Genomic DNA, 22,040 nt, shown 5'->3' on the forward strand with positions numbered 1-22,040 from the left:
ATGTTATTTTAAATGTAATGAAAAATTAATACTGTTTAACAATTATATGGGGCCTATGAAAAGTTTTTTTTTTTTTTTTTTTTTTTTTTTTAAAAGACTGAGTCCTCTTATGCAAGAGTATTTTTCAGCTATTCATGTTTAGGTTTATTATAAAGTTAGAACCATAGCAATCTTAAATGTTCACTTTCTCCAGGTTTACAAATGATACATAATGCGTCCTCAGTTAATGTATTTCAAATTTATTCTCAACTCACTTGAAATAATTCATAAAGCTAAGCCATATGTTCACTCAGATAGTTATGTCTGAGGATATTTAAATCCCAAATGCTTCACAAAACAAGTAACCAGAACACAGAGAATGAAGACATACAGAGTATTGATGTGTAATTACATTTATGAATAGTGAAAGTCAGAAAATTTAGAATTATACCACTACAAAATTGTCTCACAGGCTTTGAAAGTTATGTCAGTGGTTAGAAAACAATTTTTTATTCCATGTGGATGCAGTGTTATATCTAGTTGTAAAATTCATAGCCCTGTGTAGTGACATGTTAATTTTAGGTGCTGAGGTTTGTTTTTAAAGCACCATGTTTTCATATTTTTCAAACTCAGTCCTCTGAAGAAGGAAGTCTAAACACAGACAAAATTATTGCATCTATAGTTTATTACTGCTAATGTTTGTTATCACTTCTGATCAGTTTGTAGCACATATGGGCACAAGTGAACCATATTATACAATCTATATTACGGATAATTCCTCCTACATTGTTAAAGCTAACAATGCCCATTTCAAATTTGTTCTTAACAATAAAGGAAGTATTTACAGAAGTCAGCAGTTCTCAGTAGATGGACATTAACCTCTTACAAACTACATAAAATATACATGTGGGCTAGGCATGCTTGAGTCTTCCTTTCTTCAGATCTGATCTATCCTGCAAAATTAACATGAACAGAAATGAACTTTTAAAATTGAGTTTAGTATCAAAATAACCATCAATTTTGCATATAAATACACATTTGCTTACATTAGTCTCCAAAAATGTAAACAGACTAAAAGGCTAAACAGTAAAATATATTGATTCGCAAGAACCACTGAGATAAAGTCCTTAAGTTTAATTAGGGAGGGGAAAAATATATATAGTTCTAAACTAATCCACAAATTAATGTGGTACTTTATTTTAAGGATCCCCAAATAAAGTCTTATAAAACCACTCCAAGATTATTTCTCACAAAAGCAATTGCCAGCTAAGAGATCTGTATTGAACAAGATCTTCTTTTTAAAGATTAATAAACATCCTCACAGTCCAAGGTTTAATTACATTCTTGGCTTATCACAGCACATATTCTTCACCTTGTCATTGTTTGCTTGGTCACTTTTCGTACTTATCCCTTGTGTGCCGGTTCCTGCTCCGGTACCTAGGAGGAGAATAGCTGACTCTTCTTCTGGCCTGAAAGCTGGGTGTGTAAGGATACGTTCTATGTTTCTTTGGTTTTTCTTCTTTCCTGCTTTCACTTGGCTCAGGCTGCTTTCTGTCATCCTCCTGTTCATGTTCATGTTCTTGGTCTTGGTCTTGGTCTTGGTCTTTCTGAGAGGGTAACGTGTTCTTAATAGTATTAATAAGAAATCTCTTATTTGTACCTGCAAGAGGGCACTTCATCCTGTAAAGACATTTCAAAGCAATTATAAAACAACATCTTCACAAATATAAAAGTTCAATAGGAGACTTCTCTGCAATCTTTAGAGAGATTCAAGTTTGTGGTTTTGGCTTTCCTTGTATGCCACCTAGTGTAAACTCTGAGTACAGGAAAAGACATTCAGGATGTTCCCAATTCATTCCTCTTTTATTTTAGTCATGGGGCTCGAAACTGAATGGTTGTTACTTTAGTAGGGAAGAAATACAGAAGAAAAAAAAAAAAAGATGTGGAGATGGAGGTTTATGTTCCATTCTATATATGTGAACCTGCTTAGCTCATATTAGAAATTATTTATCAATGCTTACATCGTTATCTGATTTTTGAATAATTATAATACATTCCAAGTCTGACAGGAAAGGGAAAGATCAAGTTTTACTATATTAAGTATAGTTTATTTAATTAATTGAAAAATTTAGAAAGTAAAAAACATTTTTGCATGGGGAACATCAAGGAGCTATAGCAATAAAAGAGACAGGCTATTAAAGTTCTTAATTTAGGTTTGGGAAATGTCTTTCAAAAGAAGAGTTTAATTTTCAAAAAACTCAAGATACCAATCCTTTTCCCCCTTTTATGTTTCTTATCTTTGTTATGTAGCAGCACATCTAGTAGTCTCTAGAACACAGAATTTGTCTTTTTATCAGCTAGTTTTTATTACCCAAATATTGTGCTCTTATTTACAATCTTTTATTCCCTACACATGTCATCTACTAACACATGCCCAGAATAAAACTAAGACTGTTCAGTATCTGATTTAGAATTTTCTTCTGCTGTAAGTAGGGTTGCCAGATACTTTCCACAAAAAATACCATGGCAGGGAAAAAAAAATTGGTTGGGGGGGGGAGGAACAAACAAACAAACAAACAAACAACCCCAACCCTGCACAAAAACTTGTCACTGTGCCTTTAAATCCCCATGCTCCACCCACCAGATGCAGCAGGAGAAGAATGTCCCAAGCAGCCTTCCGTCTAAGAAAACACAGAAAATACCGGACATTTTACATATCCGGTATTTTCTGTTTTTTTTTTTAAACCGGACAGAGGCCGCAAATACGAGACTGCCCGGGACAAGAATGTAACCCTACCTGTAAGAAGTGAAAGTTTCTGAAGATTTGCTTTACCCTTGTGATCTGCACTAACATTTTAATTTTGCTCTTTGTTGAGGTTTCATGTGCAGGTTGAAAACCTTCAAAAATTCTCTCTACAAATTAGTAGTGCTGATTTAATAGGTGGTACTCTATCCTCTAATTATCACTGAATGACCCAGAATCGTGTTAGGGACCACGGTGCTGTTGGAGGCAAAATGTTTTGTATGAAATACAAGAAATACATCCTGATAATTTATGGTCATTCAGAGCTACTTCCGGGAAATTAGAGGTTGTGTTGCTAGATATGATGGAATATAAAATACATTCAGAAGTACTGTACAACACAGAACAGTATATATTTGCTTTGTTATGTGAACCATACTTTTGTCCCGACTCAATGGCTTCTCAGTGCAAGGGAATGAGGCCCTAGATCAGACATGGTGAAAGAGATTTGGATTGGGTTGACAACCCTTCCTGAGGGATGGGGAATAAGGCAAAGGACAGAAAGAGAAGTAAACAAAGAACAAGTCTGAGCAGATAACACAAGGGTTTCAAGAGAGGAGACGGGATAGTTGTTTGTTTTCCTTTGTAAAGAGTCTGTTCTCTGTATAAAACAGCCAAACAGCTTGTGGAAAGAGGAGACTTTGTGGAAGCACAGACTGGAAGAACAAGCTATGATAGTTGACATAGCCTCAATGATCAAGTTCAAAATGTTTTCCAAGATGTCAGAAAGCTTACCACCAGCTTTAACTTTTGTACCTTAAGCTTCTTAAAGTATTAGGGCAGCTTTCTGCATCCTATACCCAAATGAAAACTTTAAATACTTTGCATTTGTCTGTTTGTGCTAGCTTTTTAATTATTTTTAAGCAAATGTACTGTTTTAGTACTGATCTACATGACGTAGTAGGAGGCAAGATAGTCCCTGCCTTTGTAAAACCATCTCCTTTAATAAATAGCATCTTGTTTAATGTTTGTTTTTGACAGTACAATTGCTGTCTGCACAACAATGAGAATGAAGGAAACAGTCCTCTGTGCAAAACTAATGGGAGGAATCCAACAGCCCAAAGATCAGAAAGAGGTTGAAGCAGAGCTGCAGGTGTTATGGATTGGAGTCTGTGCCGGCATGAAGTGAGCCCTCTGAGCTTAGTAGCACATAGATAAAATAACCCATTCCAATGAGATAGCAATCTTTTGGTTTTTATCATCTCATTGGAATGGGTTATTTTATCTATGTGCTACTAAGCTCAGAGGGCTCACTTCATGCCAGCACAGACTCCAATCCATAGCAATCTTTTGGTTTTTATCATCTTCAAGACAGTATTCCCTGCTTTTTCTTGATTTAATCCAGGCTCCTGTCATGCTAACATATTGAAAAGAGGAGAATAAAGCATTTGATGTATGTATTTATTTTTTAAAGCGTGGTAGTTTGAATGTGAACAGTTTTGACTGCTAAAGTAGGACAGAAAAGACAGATGAGTGGGGAAATGGTCAGATGTACAAATTTTAGGTAGTTTATTCCATAATTAAACAAATAGATGATTTTTTCCCATTTCATCACCAGATGTTAATACATTTCTTATACTTTCACATGGTAACAATATCTATATTACATTCTACCTTTGACAACATTCTACCTTTGACAACATCACCTGAAATCTCCCTCATATATTGTAATATTCTAAATCTCTGCTTCACAGGGTCTCAACATTTTAGTGTCTTCTTATCTCCTTCAAAAATGCAATTCTCCATGCGCTCAAAATTACACTGGAGGCTGACAGTATATTAAGTCTTGGGCCAGTATCTCTCCTGGTCTGAATACTATATGACAATGCTGCAAAATGAGAGTTAAAAGTACTATTCCATCACAAAGAAACTATTCTTCTAGCACCAGAAAGTTTCAAGACCTCTCACTATTAAAGTCAAGACATTTGTATGTCTACAAATAGCTATTTTACCTTATTTTTAAAAGGCACTGCAAATGTCAGTTTTATTCTTTTCTCCACTTCTATCCTGGGTAACTAAACCAGACCTTTAAAGGCTAAGATTTTGTCATGGACATTCTTAGTAAAAATTACAGACAGGTCATGGACAATATAGAAAATTCATAGAGTCTGTGATCTGCCCCGACTTTTATTAAAAATATCTATGACAAATGGGGAGTTCATCTGTGGGATACCCAGACAGCCCACAGAGGCTGGACAGCTCTAGGGCTGCTTGAAGCTCTGTGGGCACCATCCTCCACAGTGGCTCAGAGCTCCAGAAGGCATCCTGCCATGCAGTGGCCAGGAGCCATGAGGTTCCTTTGTTCCCTGTTGCTGTGGGTACCTGCAGTGTACTTCCACTGGGTGGCAAGGGAACCCAGCCACTGGGGCTGAATTCACTGAGGTTGCTGGAAGTCACAGAATCTGTGACTGCCGTGAAAAAATTGCAGCCTTAATTGTAGCTTTCTAGTTGAAAGGAAATAATAAATAATCCCAGGAGCACTTCTAAAGTTTTTCTATAAAAATGTGTAGCATGTACACAGTGGTACTATGAAAAATAAAGTTTAGGAGTGACCCATATTCCTTGTGGGCTTCACCAGTGTAAGCAAAAATTTTAGAATATTTCTTTAAGATAGAGAAGCCTACTGAGGCACAAGCCCTTGCCTTATTTAGTAAGATGTACAACGGCGTGGGGAACCTAAGGCCCAGGGGCCAGATGGGGGCCAGGTCTAGGCAAGCTGGGGGCCACAAAGGCTTGGGAAGATTACAGTAGTGCTCCAAACCCCCACCAACCTCCGTGGGGCTAAAGCACACAAAATCTACTAACCTGGGCCCCCCATTCTCTGGTGTGCAAGGGGAACGTGGGGAGTGTCTTTCTGCTTCTCAGCTGGGGGCCACGTCAATGAGGATTTGTTTATTTATTTGCTTCTCACTTCTGTGTGGCCCCCGACTGATTTTTCTGTGGGTCAGTGGCCTCCGACCCAAAAAAAAAAAAAAGGTTCTCCACCCCTCTACACCTTTAGCCTTCGCCATTCTGAAGGTCTGATCTAGGGAAGTTAATGGAAATCGTGTCTTTGACTTCAAATGATTCAGGACAGCAAATATGGATTTTGTTCAAGACAGAGCATTCTACTACAGCCTCTTTCCAAGTTACGAACGAGTTACGGACCAAACACTTTCATAACTCGGGGACCACCTTTACGACCGCTCCATGGGAGCTTTGGTCGTAAGTGCGAACAGTCATAACTTGACCGTTCGCAATTCGGGGAGCGGCTGTATTGACTAGCACAAAGTTCCACAGAATGGAATCTGTGCTTATGTTTTTCATTTAAAAAACCCTAAGAAATTAAAAATAGTACTTTAAAGTATGCATAAAGCACATGTTCTGTAGTGGGTGGGGGAGCGTACATGATCATATCACTGAGCCTGATTTACAGCCCATTACACCACTTTCACGCCACAAAATCAATGTGGTTGTATGTTTTTAAAAGTATTGTGTTTTTGAAAACCTATTTTGTATGCTTCCACAGGCTAAGATGAATGTATATTTTATAAATTTTAAACATACGTTAGCCGTAAAGACAAAGAGGCTGCGACAGCTTCATCATATGGACAAAAACGGTGCCACTGGTCTTGTGGGTTTAAATCAAAATCTTAATGGCATTTTAATATTTGTAGTCCTAATTAGCAATGAGCCACCTTCCTTTTCAAAGTAGTATCTGCCAAACAAGTGCAGATGAAGAATAGCACTGCATTCCAGCAAGCCCGGCCAAAGAGTTTGCGGGGCCTAAGGCAGCATGCTGTGGTTTACTGCACCGTGTTTCCAGGTGGCTCCCAGCCAGGGTAGTGAGCAAGCAGCTGGGTGGGCGCCAGGCAGCGCAGGGCCCTGAAGGCGCGGGGCCCAAGGCAACTGCCTTGCTCACATTGCCCTAAGGCCGGGCCTGCATTCCAGCATATTGTGCTGTTTCCTATTAGTAACACTGAGTAAGGCACTAAGGCCAGGACATTCTAATCACTGTGTACAATGGGCACCTTGTGTATTGCATTTCTATGTGGAGCATAGGAACACACTTCTACTGCAACTGTAGGCCTGAATTTAGAGATGAGAAATAGGATAGGGACATAAACAACAACAGAGATGCTCTGAAAACATTCCTATCCCCAATTTTGGGGTTCTACAAGGTTTCTGACAGAGGATTTCTATTTAGTGCCGAATAGAAAATCATATATAGACACTAAATAGGAATTATATAAGATTCCATGAAGAGTATAATTTCATGTTTAATATTTCTAATTATCTTTTTCTTCTTTCTGCCCCTTCTCCAACTGTTCTCTTATAACACATTCAGCTAAACAGATTTTGCTCAAAATTTAAAAAAAAAAAAAAAAAAACCAACAAACCATTCAGTTTTCTATGGTTCATTTTAGAAAAGCTTTCATAGTAGACACGGGATTATAATGCAAGTCCATAATGACCTTTAGAAGACCAAACCTAAAGAATACCTAAGTAAAGAGAATTTTCATGTCTCTTTGACTATGGTATGTTCACACTACAAGTGCTCTAGCAGTAGAGCTATGGAACAATAGCTATGCCACTGTAACTCTGTAGTGTAGGAACAGGCTATACAGATGGAAGGTTTTTCTGTCACTGCAGGAACTCCATTACCCTGAGCGAAGGTAGCTGGGTCAAGAGAAGCATACTTCCATTGCCCTAGATGTGCCTACACTGCATTTATAGTGCTCAAGGGTGTGGATTTTTCAAACTCCTGAATGCTGTACCTATGTTGATATAAGTTTTAAGTTTAGAGCATGCCTACAGTGGTTTAGAAACAGTTGTAATTAAATCGAGGATGCAGTTATATTGATATAAAGGTGATTCTGCCTTTTATAACTTTACCATTTTGTTATTAATAAAAAAAAAAAAAAAAAAAAAAAAAATCACACTTCTAACCAAAATAGTATAATTTATTAAAATCACTGTGAGCACACCAGATGTAAGACTAGGGATGTTTACACTTAAAATGCTATAGCAGCAAAGCTACACCTGGGTTTTTGCACTGTTTTCGTGTAGACACTACCTATATTGATAAGAGTTCTCTCATGGGTGAATATAGTCTGCTGCCTCAAGAGGCAGTAGTTAGGTCAACAGAAGAATAAATAATTTTGGTGACCTACCCCTGCCTACACCAGGGGTTAGATGGGCATGGTTACATCTCTCCGGGGTAAGGCTTTTCACACCCACGGACGTAGCTGTGTACATGTAACTTTTAAGTCTAGACAAAACCCTATGTAAAAAGAATGATTCTTTTAAGAAAATAACCACTTTATTTTAACCCATTTGCAGCTATTTTAAAAACAAATCCCATGAGAAGTCTGCTGATTGTGTGGTCCTACCATTACTTAGGATATATCACTACCATTTGCAAGGGTCAGGGTTGTCTGATCTACAAACTGATTCAAACTGCTTAGAAACTAGTCTCAGTCTGCATGTGTGAACAGTCTTAAATTTGTTTAAGAGCTCCTGATAACAAAGACATCCAAACCAATTTGAGAACATGAACTATTCCTCTGATTAAATCATTGTATTATATTACTGTACTATGTATAAGTATACTTTGAAGGAGTAACTATGAAAATTAATGATAGAAATGTAGCCGTGTTAGTCTGGTGTAGCTGAAACAAAATACACGACTATGTAGCACTTTAAAGACTAACAAGATGGTTTATTAGATGATGAGCTTTTGTGGGCTAGACCCACTTCCTCAGATCAAATAGTGGAAGAAAATAGTCACAGCCATATATATATGTACACCAAAGGATACAATTAAAAAAATGAACACATATGAAAAGGACAAATCACATTTCAGAACAGAATGCCAGTTCAGAGGATTCTCTTTCAAGTGCAGATTTGAATGTCTTCTGAACTGGCATTCATGCTAAAATTCGACACTCTCCGCGGGGGGCTGAACAAAGACTCCAGCTATCTTACCCATTACAAAGATAGCTTCCCCAATTATCACCTCTAATACTATTAACTCACAGACATCTACCCTTCCCCACCTCTAATATCATTAACTCACAGGCATTCACCTTCCTTCCCTCCCCCCCCCCCCCCCGCATCCGCCTTCTGTTCTGAAATGTGATTTGTCCTTTTCATATGTGTTCATTTTTTTTTAATTGTATCCTTTGGTGTGTGTATATATATATATATATATATATATATATATATATATATATATATATGGCTGTAACTATTTTCTTCCACTATTTTCTTCCACTATTTGATCTGAGGAACTGGGTCTGGCCCACGAAAGCTCATCATCTAATAAACCATCTTGTTAGTCTTTAAAGTGCTACATAGTCCTGTATTTTGTGAAAATTAAAATACTGATCTTTATTCCAAATTAATGATATTAATAGTTGTTATAATATATGCTAAAAGAAACAAGAATTTTAGTTTTTTTTCCATTAACATGAATTGGAGGGCAATTAAAATTCCTTGCATTTTATTTAAGATTTAACATTAAAAATTGTGAGCAAATAACACTAGCTTCCAAAAGTGTATGTTAGTTTCAATTTATAGATTGCTGTAGTTTAAACAGAAATGTACTGCAAAAGGACAATTTATAATAAAATGTGTTGTAAAGTTTCTTTATGATATTAATTAGTATTTTTAATCTAAACAAAAAAGCATTTATTGGCCAAAATACTACTATATCTATGTTGAAACTGACTATTAAATATGTCCCAATCTCATAAATATCTTGATTGAAATCTGATTCAGTGAGCACTGTGATAAAGATTTAGTACCACAAGAAGTACCACTTGTTCTCCAACTGGTATATTCTGTAAATGCTTGGTATGGCAATTTTCAATCAGGCAGAAATTTCTTCAATTTCCACCTCAGTTAGCAGAGTTAAAGTTTTTGCACCTCTTGTTATGATGTTTGGAGAAATCTGCATGTAAAAATCAATAAAATAAATGTTTTAATACAATATTATTAAAATTAAACGTTAGAGAGGAAAGTTCTGCCATATGTTCAGTGTAGAGTTTATGGCTCTTTTTTTGACACTGCTTAGTGGTTTTTTTTTCATTCCACCTATATTTAAAGATACAAATGAAATTTAAAAATATCTACTGTATTAGAACTTACCAACCCATTGCTCCCATTGTTTCAGCTCTGGTTTTCCCCCGTTTTGCCTCTTTAAGAAGCTCTTCTACTGCTTTTCTAGATATGAAAAAGGAAAAAAAAAAATATTAAAAACTTCTAGATTCATAGACCATTAAAAAAACCACCCTAAATTCTTGAAAGTACAGAAAGCCGGCTCCTATGTTGAAGTGACAATGCCACCAATTTGCATAAGTTAGCGATTCAAATGGGGGAGGTCACAACTAGTTATCATTTTCCTTTCATTTCATAGTCCAAAACTTTACCTAACAAGGCAAAAAAACCCCACAAAGATAGCTACAAAATGGGGATCTTAGATATTATGTAACTGAATAATCATGTAATTGCATGAAATCTTAGCGGTTACATGATTATTCAATAGTCCCTGGGGGCGGAGGTGGCAGCCAATGTGCTCCTGGCCACACTTCTGGGAAGCCCCCTGCCACACTGTGCTGCTGCCTCCGATACAGACGCAGTAGCATGGGGTGTCAGGTGGAACCCAGTCTGCCAGTGGAGGAAAAAGGGAGGGGAGGAAAAGGAGGTGGGTCTGTTTGAAAGCCGACTTCCCACAAATACTGGCTCCAGCCAGCCGCCCTTATGCTCTGTGTTGCTGCTTCTCTATCAGAGACAGCAGTGCAGGGGTGAGGGGGCAGGTAGATCTGGTGCTCATAGGGAGCGTGTTTAAAGTCAGCTCATCGTAGGCATTGGGCTCCCGCTCCCACCCTCTCTTGTTGCCTCTGATACAGAGGCAGCAAGAGTTGGGAGTGTGTGTAGTCCACAAGATTAACCAATAAGACTAGGCTTATCAGTTAATTGTGTAGCCGACTACATATTGACATCCCTACTACAAAGACACATAATTTTACATTTGTACATATGAAAAGCCATCGAAGAAACTTATCTGCCACATCACCATACATTATTTATTTCCAATTTTGAATAAACAGAAAGTTTTACTACTCTAAATACAATCTGCCCTAGGACATGGAACTGAAAAACAATAGTGTTTCTTAGCAACCATGACGTACCCCTTTTAGAAACTTCTCTCAGTGGCCTCATCTACACAAAGGACAGGTCTATATCTAAAACTTAGGGCAATCTAGCTCATCACACAGGGCTGTTAAATTTCACATATAAAATTGCTTACTGTAGACATAGCTAGGTCAATGGAAGAATTCCTCCTTCAACCTACTTACCACTTCTCAAATAGATGGATTACCTCTATCGATGGAAAAAAAACCCAAAACCCTTGGTTCTCTCACTAGATCTGTGATTTAAATGCAAGCTGTTGTCTGTGCTGAAGGAAAAGATTCTTGTATTGGAGGGGCAAATTGAGATGATACTGAGAAGCTGAGATCGATCATACATGGTTAGGAAACACCACGATGCCAAGTTAAGGGGAAAAAAATGAGCTAGTCACAAAGGAACTGGAGAGACAGGAAGTTAGAGTGAAGGCCTGGCAGTTCATAACCACAACTGGCGAGAAATTACAGTGGCATTCTACATTGCTGGAGACAGTGAAGAACAGGCAGGTTCTACACCATAAGAAGTTTCAAATTACAAGCAGGTCCTTAACATTGAAACTACAGAACATACCTCTCATGATTCAATAGGCCTAATGGAACAGAGAGATGTATAGATGACACAAGTAGATGTCAGCCCTGTCCAGGGTTGGGGGTTGAGCTCCCTGACCTGGCGCAAGTGGGAACTGAACTGGACTGCCTGTCCCCTAATACAGTTTAAATGCTGAGCTGCTCTGGAGGTAGGTCCTGGACCTGGCGCGATCCAGGACTGAGTCGGGCTACTGGCTAGCCTGCTTAAAAATGTACTGGTGGGGGTGAGAGAGGGATGCAAGTGTGCGTAATCTATAGCATTAGCCTGTAAACTTTTGCTTTTTGGTTTATCAGTTAATCAACTACACTATTCCATCCCTAGTTTGGAAGGCATATTAAAAACCAGTGAACCTCATATTGATGTATTATTTAATCATGCTATAAAGAATGAAGTACAGACATCTGGGCTGTCAGCTGGCCGCGCGCTCCGCTCTGCTCCCCCCCCCCCCCGTCTGCAGACCAGGGGGAGGGGGAGCAGAGCGGAGCAGAGCAGAGCGGCGGAACGCGCAGCCAGCTGACAGCCCAGACGCGTCTGGGCTGTCAGCTGGCCGCGCGTTCTGCCGCTCTGCTCTGCTCCGCTCCCCCTCCCCCTGGTCTGCAGACCGGGGGGGGGGGGGGAAGCAGAGCGGAGCGCGCGGCCAGCTGACAGCCCAGACGCGCGTTCCGCCTTTCTGCTCTACTCTGCTCCCCCTCCCCCTGGTCTGCAGACCTGGGGGACGGGGAGCAGAGCAGAGCAAAGCCGCGGAGCCCGAGGGCAGCAGGATAGCCACGCGCGTCTGGGCTGTCCCGCTGCCCGCGTGTTCCGCCGCTTTGCTCCCCGTCCCCCTGGTCTGCAGACCAGGGGGACGGGGAGCAAAGCAGAGCAAAGCCACGGAGCCCGAGGGCAGCAGGATAGCCACGGCGCGTCTGGGCTGTCCCGCTGCCCCCGTGCTCCGCGGCTTTGCTCCTTACGCCTGTGGTACAGCAGCTGGGGCGCTGCCGGTTGGTCCCGTAGCGCCGCTCTGGGTGCCACTGGACCAACCCAGCAGCACCCCAGCTGCTCTGCCCCAGGTGTCCCCTAGTCAGCAGCTGCTGAAAATGACCAGTGGCTGACTACAGGAAGCCCCTGCCCCGGGCTTCCTGGAATCAGCCGCTGATCAGTTTCAGCAGCAGCTGACTTGGGGATGCCTGGGGTTCTTAAGTTGAATCTGTATGTAAGTCAGAACTGGTGTCCAGATTCAGCCACTGTTGAAACTGATCAGTTTCAGCAGCGGCTGAATCTGGACGCCAGTTCTGACTTACATACAGATTCAACTTAAGAACAAACCTACAGTCCCTATCTTGTACGTAACCCGGGGACTGCCTGTATGTCAAACAATATATTTTTACAGTAATATAATTATACATAATATAATTATATTATAATATAATTTAGAAAAACTTACTAATCAATTAAGTGAAGCTAGTAGAACTGGATTACATGAAAATTAACACATACAAATCAAAATGCCTGTATTTATCTGATATTTCAACTCGTATTGATTGACATCCACCCTAGCAGTCTGTCATTGGTCTCTCTTTTCCTGGCTAATTATAGTCCTATCCATAAAATCCTCTTTTAATACGCTATTTTTTTTGTGGCTGTGCCTTCAGGGCACTCTCCAGACTGATAAGGACTATGAAAAGTCAACCGAAGAGAGTGGTAAAAAGACAGACATTTGAATATTTTCCATATAATATATTTCCACATGTTGACTTTACAATGAATCAGCCAAAGACTTCCCAGTTTTGTAAACAGGATTCTATATTTACTTTTAAAAGGACTCTTGGAGAATCAGCTCTCCTAGTTGTCACCAGTTATAAAGCCTGGGTATAATGCAAACATTTTTGCAACTCTTGAATGATTAGAACAGGAGTGCTAGATAAATGCAGGGAATGAGCAGCAACCAACAGTTAAAGCCTCTGCATGAAGAGAAGAACCTAAAGCAATCAGGGAACTATGATTAGTAAAACAGCTGCATGGTCTGGTCCAAAAGGAACACTCCCTTAGGAGCACCACAACTGGGAATTCTGGCATCATTTATCACATGAGCAGCTAATGGCATACAAAACCTGAATATTTTTGAATGATTGGAAGCAGACTAAAACAATTACAATAGATCGGTCTGTTGGTGAGATAAGTTTGGTGAGAACAATTCTTGGTCTACACTAAAGGGCAAAGTCAACGTAAGACACACAACTCCAGCTATGTTAATTATGTAGCTGGAGTCGACGTATCTTAAATCTTTTTTCACTCCATTCACACAGTGGGAGGTTGAAGGGAACGAATGCTCCCTTTGACTTCCTTTACTCCTTATGAAGAGTAGGACTACCGGTGCCGATGGAGGCACCCTCTCAGTTCGAATTAGTGGGTCTTCACTAGACCCGCTAATTCAAACCCCAAAAGATTGCTGCTGCTGCAATCAATCTTCCGTGTAGTGTAGAGAAGCCCCTTGTCTCCTTATATTCCTGAATGATTAAATTTTGCTGCATATTTTAAGCAACGATCAAAGAATAAATTGTGTAAAGTGTCTTTAACCTACATTTATATTGTACTAGATGATTTACCCGGCATTGCTTGAGTCCTTAATTCAATTAAGTTTTGTTTATCTTCATTTAAACCACGGCTTTGGGGTGGGGCTGGAGATGAGGTGTTCAGTATGCAGGCTGACCCAGGGAGAGATAACAACCCCAGCCCTTTCTTTCTGCAGCAGGTTGGAGCCAGGCAGGAAGTGCCTGTCCATGGCCGCTACAGCTTCAGTGGGAACAGCTCAGCTGGGGGACAGAGACACACAGAGAAGCAGACACACAAAGAAGCTCTCTGAAATATAATAGATAGCTACTCCTTTCTCCACCTCTGCCACCTGCTGGCCCAATGGTTGTCCCAGTCCTCACCTCTGACCTCTTGCTGCCCCCTTGTGGTCATTATTCAGTATAACTCCCTTTTGCCAGATCCCTCCCTTTCCACTGTATGAAAAACAATTGAATTCAACTCACATCCCATTATCCTGGCACAACCAAACCCTTACCTTGTTTTAAGTTATAATGTGAGGAAGGTGCACACTAGATTAGGTGGTCCTAGCTCTGTTTTGGAGGAGTATCAGAGGGGTAGCCGTGTTAGTCTGAATCTGCAAAAGCGACAAGGAGTCTTGTGACACCTTATAGATTAACAGATTTATTTATAAATCTGTTAGCTTATGCTTCAATAAATCTGTTCTGGAGGAGTTCTTGAACAAACAGACTCACGGATGGATGGACAGACAGACAGATATTTCTAAAATATATAATAAGATGAGATATGAACAGAGTCCAACCAAATTCATGGTCCACTCTGGTCAATTTTATGGTCAGAGGATTTTAAAAATTATAAATGTCATGGTTTCAGCTATTTAAAATTGAAATTCCATGGTGTAGTAATTGTAAGGGTCCTGACTCCAAAAAGAGTGGTGGGAGGGATCTCAAGGTTATTGTAGGGGGGCTTGCAGTACTGCTACCCTTACTTCTATGCTGGTAGTGGTGGTGGTGCTGCTGCTTTCAGAGCTGGGCAGCTGGAGAGCAGCAGTTTCTGGCCAAGAGCCCAGCTCTGAAAGCAGAAAAGCCACCAGCAGTAACACTGAAATAAGAAGGGCATAGTATGGTACCGACAGGGTTATTTCTGTGCTGCTGCTGGTGGAACTCTGCCTTCAGAGCTAGGCACCTGGCTCACAGCTGCTCTTCTTCAGCTACCAAGCTCTGAAGGCAGTGAGGAGTAAGGGTGACAATACTGTAACTCTCCCCTCTTGCCCCCAAATAACTTTGTGATGTTCCTGCAACTCCTTTGTAGGTCAGCACCCCCAATTTATGAAATGCTGATCTTCCCCATGAAATCTGTGTAAAGTAAAAGCACACAAAAGACCAGATTTCATAGGGGGAAAACCAGATTTCACAATTTATAATATGTTTTTCATGGCTGTGAATTTAGTAAGGCTCCATATATACAGAAAAAGGGAAGTTAAGGTATAAAACCAAGCCAAAGAACATACATTTCCCTAGTCTCATTCTTGGAAACGGATGGTTCACTTTTGCTAAAAATCATCAAGCGTGAAAAAAATGTAGACCAAATAAGTAAGTTAAACTAAGATATAAGCACAGATTCTTAAAATGGAAAATGTTAGGTAATTTGAATTCTAACCATCACTGCTAATTTCAACTATACTAGCACCTTTCATCAGCCAGGATCCTAAAATGCATTATAAACTATACAGGCAATGGAAACATGGTGCATGAGGTAATTTTTTTACTGGACCCATATCAGTTGGTGAAAGACAAGCTTTTGAGCTACACAGAGCTCTTCTCCAGGTCTGGGAAATGGACTCAGTGTTACTGCTAAATACAAGGTAGAACAGATCGTTCACCAAAAAGCATTTGCACATACTTCGAGACACCTTTGAAGGTGAAGTCACTCACTTTGTCTTGTTAATATGCTGAGACCATCATTGCTACGACAATACTGAATATACAGGTAATATAGACACAGGAACTGCTTCACTACTAAAGTGCAAACATTTATAGGGTGGGCACCAAAATCAGTATGGTGTCTTGAACAACTAGAAACGGCTCACTTTATCCACGAAATAGAGACTAACATCTCCTGCATGGCTAAAACACGAGGCCAACAGGATCAGATCTTTAAGATTTTAGTTTAGCAAGAATAGGCCATAGTCTTGATAACGCTAGACATGACTGGGTAATCTAGGACTAAATCAATGCCAGAAAAGTCATAAAATGTGCCAATAGCTGAGGTTACGGAAAAATGGATCAGGTGTCCAAAACCACAAGACACCTGACTGTAAGATCTTTGAACGTCTATCTTGACCACAAAGTATGTGTCATGTATATAAAGGAAGTACAAACAACCTATGAAAAATGGACATCACATTTATATGGTGTGGAAGTTCATATAACGGTAAGGTTGACACCTTTCATGCATGTGCATACAGCGTTAGATATGGTTGGAACTAAAATACAAGAGTGTTTCCTGGTTGAGAAAGGTATTCCCTTGGGTCTTCCCACTCTATGAGAAAACCCTAGCAGGAATTATCCTTCTACAGTACTGATGACTGTCCATTGAGAGGCTCATTCGACCAAGAATATCTCTGCGGATGTGAGTATGACTAAATTCAGCTGTTACATATTTACAAGTTTGCGGAGGAGAGGGGGAAGAGGGGGCACAGAAGGGAAGGGGAAGTGGGAGCCAGTGCTCCTAGGTAATCTGTTTTTAAGATGGCTCCCCACCAGCACCAGCTCCTGTTCTCCCTCCTCCCCCACGCTGCTGCCTCTGTATCAGAAGCAGCAGCGCAGGGGACAGGAGGCCTCATGGGGTAGGGTGGCAAGGAGACAGATCAGTGGGAGCTGGTATGCATGTGGAGCAGGCTTGCTGCCTCTGTATCAGTGGGGAGTGGGGCTGCATGTAACCAAGACAGTTAACTGATGAGCCCAGGCTCATTGGTAAACCGTGTACTCGGGTACATGTTCACGTACCTAACATCGACATATGAGAATCAAATGGAAGGTATGTTTTAGGAAAGTCTGGAGTTAACTAATCTGATTTAGAATTCCATTGTCTTTAAACAGCTGACTGACAATAGGTCCCTTCTTTTTTAAAAAAGTGTTATTTTAAGCTTTTTTCTGTGCTAATGATCCCCACAATCTGATTACTGAAGATTTCACACAGAAATTCATCTTCAGTTTTTATCTGGCAGATCACCTTTTATGTTACATATCCAATGTCAATTAGCAGGTCTACATACAGAACCAAGATCTCATGATTGTTAGATCTATAGTTTATTACTTTTAGATATTAAATTCTGTTTCCTTTCTAATATGCAACTTTATAGCTTAAGAATTTAGATTTTAAGTACAACTTGTGCACTTCAAAAAGACTGTTCTTAGCATAATAAGGAGATTATTCCAGATGCTAAGAGTCTTATCCCATCGGACAACAAACAATTTCAAGTAGATGCACAAACTAGGTTTGGATGGCAGTTCTAGGAGGAGATGCTATTCAGGAGTTGTGAAATGTTTCTGGCAACTAGAAGGCAGCTTTAACTGTGGAAGAGATCATGAGTGAGGAAATGCATATCTAATGCTCTCTCCAATCACGTCTAATATATTCCCAGAAGACCACATATTGCTGTACTGTTCTAGGATTCAAGGCAAGGATATCTTAATTGCAGGAGATTGTATTGTTTAAAATGCAAAATCTTCAGGATAGGGACATGAATGGTGTTGTGAATAACTAACATGCCAAAGGGATATAAGGAGGAAGGCTGGCAGAAACAGTAAGAACGGGGGAAGTAAAAAATAATCTGCCCCATCAAACACTTCAACACTCTTCTCTTAGTTGCTTTATAACCCCTGTGTACCTATCTCTTGGTGTGTAAGTTATACTCTCAGCATCAATTACATTTCACTGGAATTTAGCCTCGTGTTTTAATAAAGCTAATAAAAGTTTCAGGTTTATATTCTGGATATTCTCCATTATAATTAATAGTAGGATGTCCAGAGGAAACTGCCAGGCTCTGACTTCCAGCTGAAAAGATTTGAAATTGGGGGGGAGGGGGCAGGTTATGGGGATTCAATCAAACACTTGCCATAGGCAGTGGCAAAGATGAATGGGAAATCTTAGTTTATTTACAGCTTGAGGGTATTTATAGTCACTGCTTATTTACTGCTTTAAATCTCAGACTCTGCATGGGTCTCATGACAAGAGCTACCCAATACAGTATCCATTATTCCTGGTAAATTAAAATCTTCAGAGGGGTAGCCAAGTTCATGTTAAAGCAAGAAAAAAAAAAATACAGAACATAGAACAAAGTGAGTTAGAGCCAGGATAAAAAGAGGATAAAAGTGAATAAAACTGGTACAGTAATACGAATCAGAACACAGTACAGTGATACTCAGTAGGGATATTGCAGCTGTGGGGGTCTGAGCTCCCCATGGATAGAGGCTGCAGGCGGGAAGGGGTAGGAAACGGGGGAGGCTGTCATGAAGCAGCCTCTGCCCGCGTTGGCCAGGGCTGTAGCGGCCAGCCTGAACCACTCTGGACAGGGGCTGCTCTAGATCTAGGAAGTGTCCATAACAGACATTAAATGTACAATTTTAAGAATACACTATTTTAAGTCCAGAAGGACCATGGATGTTTCTGGACCAGGGAGCCCCAGAGGCCAGGAGCACAAGCCCAGCTGGGAGTCCAGGGGAGTTCTGGGGAGCCCTGGTCCTGCGGTAGGTGGGGAGTCCAGCCCTGGGGAGCCCCAGTGGTGGCTGGGAGGAATCCCTGGCCCTAGCTGGGAGCCCCAGCACCAGCAAAGCTGGCGCTGGCCAGGGGGAATCCCCAGCTAGGGGGAATCCCCAGCCAGGAACCTCTGTGGCAGCAGAGCTGGTGCTAGCTGGGAGGAATCCCAAGCCAGGAATCCTGGTGGCAGTGGTGCCAGCAGCGGCCGGGGAGAATCCCTGGCCTTGGCTGGGAACCCCAATAGAAGTATGACTGGCGGCAGCTGGAGAGCCACAGCCTGAGGAGGTTGACCCCAGGAGCTACAGCAGGGGGCCAGCAATTGGGAAGGAAGCCCAGGCTGCAGGGACCCCACAACCCAGAGAGGAGCCTTGGCCTCTCCTGGTCTGGCAAACTCCCTGGTTCAGGACCACTCAGGTCCTGAGAGTGCCGGACAATGGAAGTCCAACCTGTACCTAAAAACAGCTCAAATAAATATTTTAAAAACTCTCTACAAATCCCTAAAATAGCTTTTCTGTAACTGAGGCACATGTAGAAGTTATGATGGTCTAGTTTAGATTTACTACAGCAATTAATGTGGTCACTACATTTTTCCAATAAAATCTTGACACAACGACATATGCTTATTTAGTCTGATATTTCAGACGTGCCATACTAGCTGTTTTTTTAACATCATAGGGGACAAGTGTTTTACTGAAGAATTATGGAGATAAATAGATCATTACATTCTCTTAGGCCCAATTATCACTTCACTTCAGCCAACACAATATTATCTTTGTCTCATCTACGCTATCAGTTGGAGGCAGAAAGGGGAGGCAACAAGTTATTTTTGTAAATGAAACCACAGAGTTAGGACTTTCTAACTGGGTGAGAGATACACTGGAAAAGCAGTGAGAGAAGCTTTCATTGCCGCTATCATTGTTAGACATATTGCTAACAGGTAATCTCACATGAGAATCTGTTACACATGGGTTAGTTGTAGTGTTGACAAGTCATACTGCAGAACTGTTATTTCAGTCATTACTCTCATACAATTCCACAACAAACACCAACAAGATTTACCAATAACGTAAGTGCTTCTGGTCCATTTCCAAACCAGAAAGTAAAACACAGGTCTGTTATGTCTGAATAATCAACTAAATGAACCTGGATTTAAACTGAAAGTTTTTCCTTTTCTTATACCCAAAAGAAAACAATGTAGCACTTGAGGTTTCATCACCTATTAAACCATCTTGTTAGTCTTTAAAGTGCTACATAGTTTTTCCTTTTGTTTTAGCAAGATCAGACTAACACAGCTACCTCTCTATTACTATTCTTTTGGGTATGACATGGGTCAATTTGCGTAGCAGAATGAATGATCTCATTCCAACAGAATGCAAAGTGTCTGTCATTTTATTCTCCCTGAAAGTTGTTACTGTCAATGTAAACACAAGTTTACTATAATAATTACAGTCAGAGATTAGGCTTTGTTTCAATTAACAAAACAGGGCTTATTAATTTTGCAACTTCCACAGTTATCTGGCTGCAGCCGTAACAGGTACTGGCATGCAACCCAAGTTTATTAAAGTGAAAATAGAAAATCGCCTGTTTTTCTTCATTTAATAAGGGTGGGGGGTAATTTAATTTATACAAGTATGCCTTTCCTTAACAAAATAAGGTTTGAAAAAAGTTGAGTTTTTATTTTATTCTGAAGACACCGAGGTTCAGTCTTCCCAGAAGCAAATTCCACAGTCATGGGCCAGGTTTCCAACGAGTCTTCTGAGCGCACTAGTCTCACTTCTAACGTTGGCAATTATATTGTTCCAGGAGATCATAATCAAATCATGGGATTCAGTGAGGCAATGAAGTAATTTGAGCCAATCCTATAGAGGATTTCAGAATTCAACTGGAAGTCAGCAGTATCTTCACTACACCTATTTTTTCTCACCAATAATCTGAGTTCCCTGTGATAAGATACTCTTCTGATTACATCCACTTGGGAATCAGATTACTGTCTTGGGACAGGGGAATGATATTGCAACAGGTAGAGGAAGGGCTCCTATAACTGGAACAGCAGCCTCTGCAATCCTAGAATACTTGCAGTACATGGAATGAGCTAGTCTTAATTTTTTTTTTTTTTTTTGGTAATATACATTGTATGGTTCAACACCAATCTAAGACAGGTAAAAGTAAAATATATTTGATGTAATAGGAATAGAAAACCAATTCTATTTCTCAAACTGAAGTCAAAGGTCTCCTGTGTGTAAGTCTGTGTACTGTAAACTGGGAACCCTGTTCTCCCAAATATTCCAAACCATGATGTCTTGATGTTTAGGTAAGTGAAACCAGAAGCATCCACTTAAATGAAGCCACCCCTTTTTTAAATAAACTTTTATTATATGGCATGTAATGTTATAAAGTGGAAAATTTAAACACTTTCATCAGCACCAATGAACAACAAACAGACAATAAACAATGAACAGACAATAGGATCCACTTCTCTTGTAAAGGCTCTCTAATGGTCCCGAAGCACTACAAATATTACCTGTTGAAGCAGATAATTTATATCATGCCCCACAACAGATCCAGCAGACGGGCTCTAAATCAGGAAGATTAGCTTGGCCTCTGCCAGTCTAAGGAGGGAACCGACATAACTAATGGGCCTCTTACTGAGTCCAGCACTAGCCCTTCCTGGGGCTGCGTCCCCCAGAGGCCTGGCACAAGAGTGATCATCCCACCAGGGAGTTGTCAAGGGGCGCGTACAGAAGTAAACTTTCAAAACTGAAGAGGGATCTGCCTAGATAAGGCGCCCCCCACCCTTCTAACTCTTCATCCCTGCATTGACCTCTGCCCCCATCTCCCGGTGCTGAAGTGGGCCGGGGAAGGGAACAACTGCGCCAGGCAGGCGCGGCAGCTCACAGCGGGCCCTGTCTCGGTGCCCGGGAACACGCGCCCCGGCCTCTCACCTCTCCAGCTCCAGGTCCTCTTCCATGGCGGCGGCAGGAAGAAGGGCGATGCGACGCCGCCCCCGCTAGGCCACCGACACCGGCGCAGTAGTAGCTCAGGTGCAGGCCCGACCCGTTTACTGCTCGCGGCTGAGGACAGGGAGGAGCGAGGGGCGGAGCTGCGGGGCGAGCGCTGCGAGGACCCCGGGAGGGGCGGAGCAAGCCGGAGCTAGAAAGGAAGCGGGCGGCGCGTACTCTTAAGTGCTGCCGCCGCCTCACCCTCCCTG

At 41.0% G+C, this 22,040-nt stretch overlaps 1 protein-coding gene across 2 annotated transcripts; it reads right to left on the minus strand.

Moving 5' to 3' along the window:
• Positions 1-223: 223 nt before the first annotated feature.
• LOC102456362 (uncharacterized) lies at positions 224-21,942 on the minus strand. Of its 2 annotated transcripts, XM_014581474.3 has the most exons (4): positions 21,775-21,942; positions 9,914-9,988; positions 1,352-1,659; positions 224-932 (listed from the first exon to the last, which is right to left on the minus strand). In XM_014581474.3, the coding sequence occupies exons 1-3, from the start codon at positions 21,798-21,800 to the stop codon at positions 1,371-1,373; spliced, it is 390 nt and encodes a 129-aa protein (XP_014436960.1). In that variant the 5' UTR covers positions 21,801-21,942; the 3' UTR covers positions 224-932; positions 1,352-1,370. The 2 variants fall into 2 exon arrangements, with proteins under 2 accessions (XP_014436960.1, XP_014436959.1); XM_014581473.3 differs by having other exon boundaries at positions 224-1,659.
• Positions 21,943-22,040: the final 98 nt, after the last annotated feature.

The sequence above is a fragment of the Pelodiscus sinensis genome, chromosome 1, assembly GCF_049634645.1.
Source record: "Pelodiscus sinensis isolate JC-2024 chromosome 1, ASM4963464v1, whole genome shotgun sequence".
Lineage (NCBI taxonomy): Eukaryota > Metazoa > Chordata > Testudines > Trionychidae > Pelodiscus > Pelodiscus sinensis.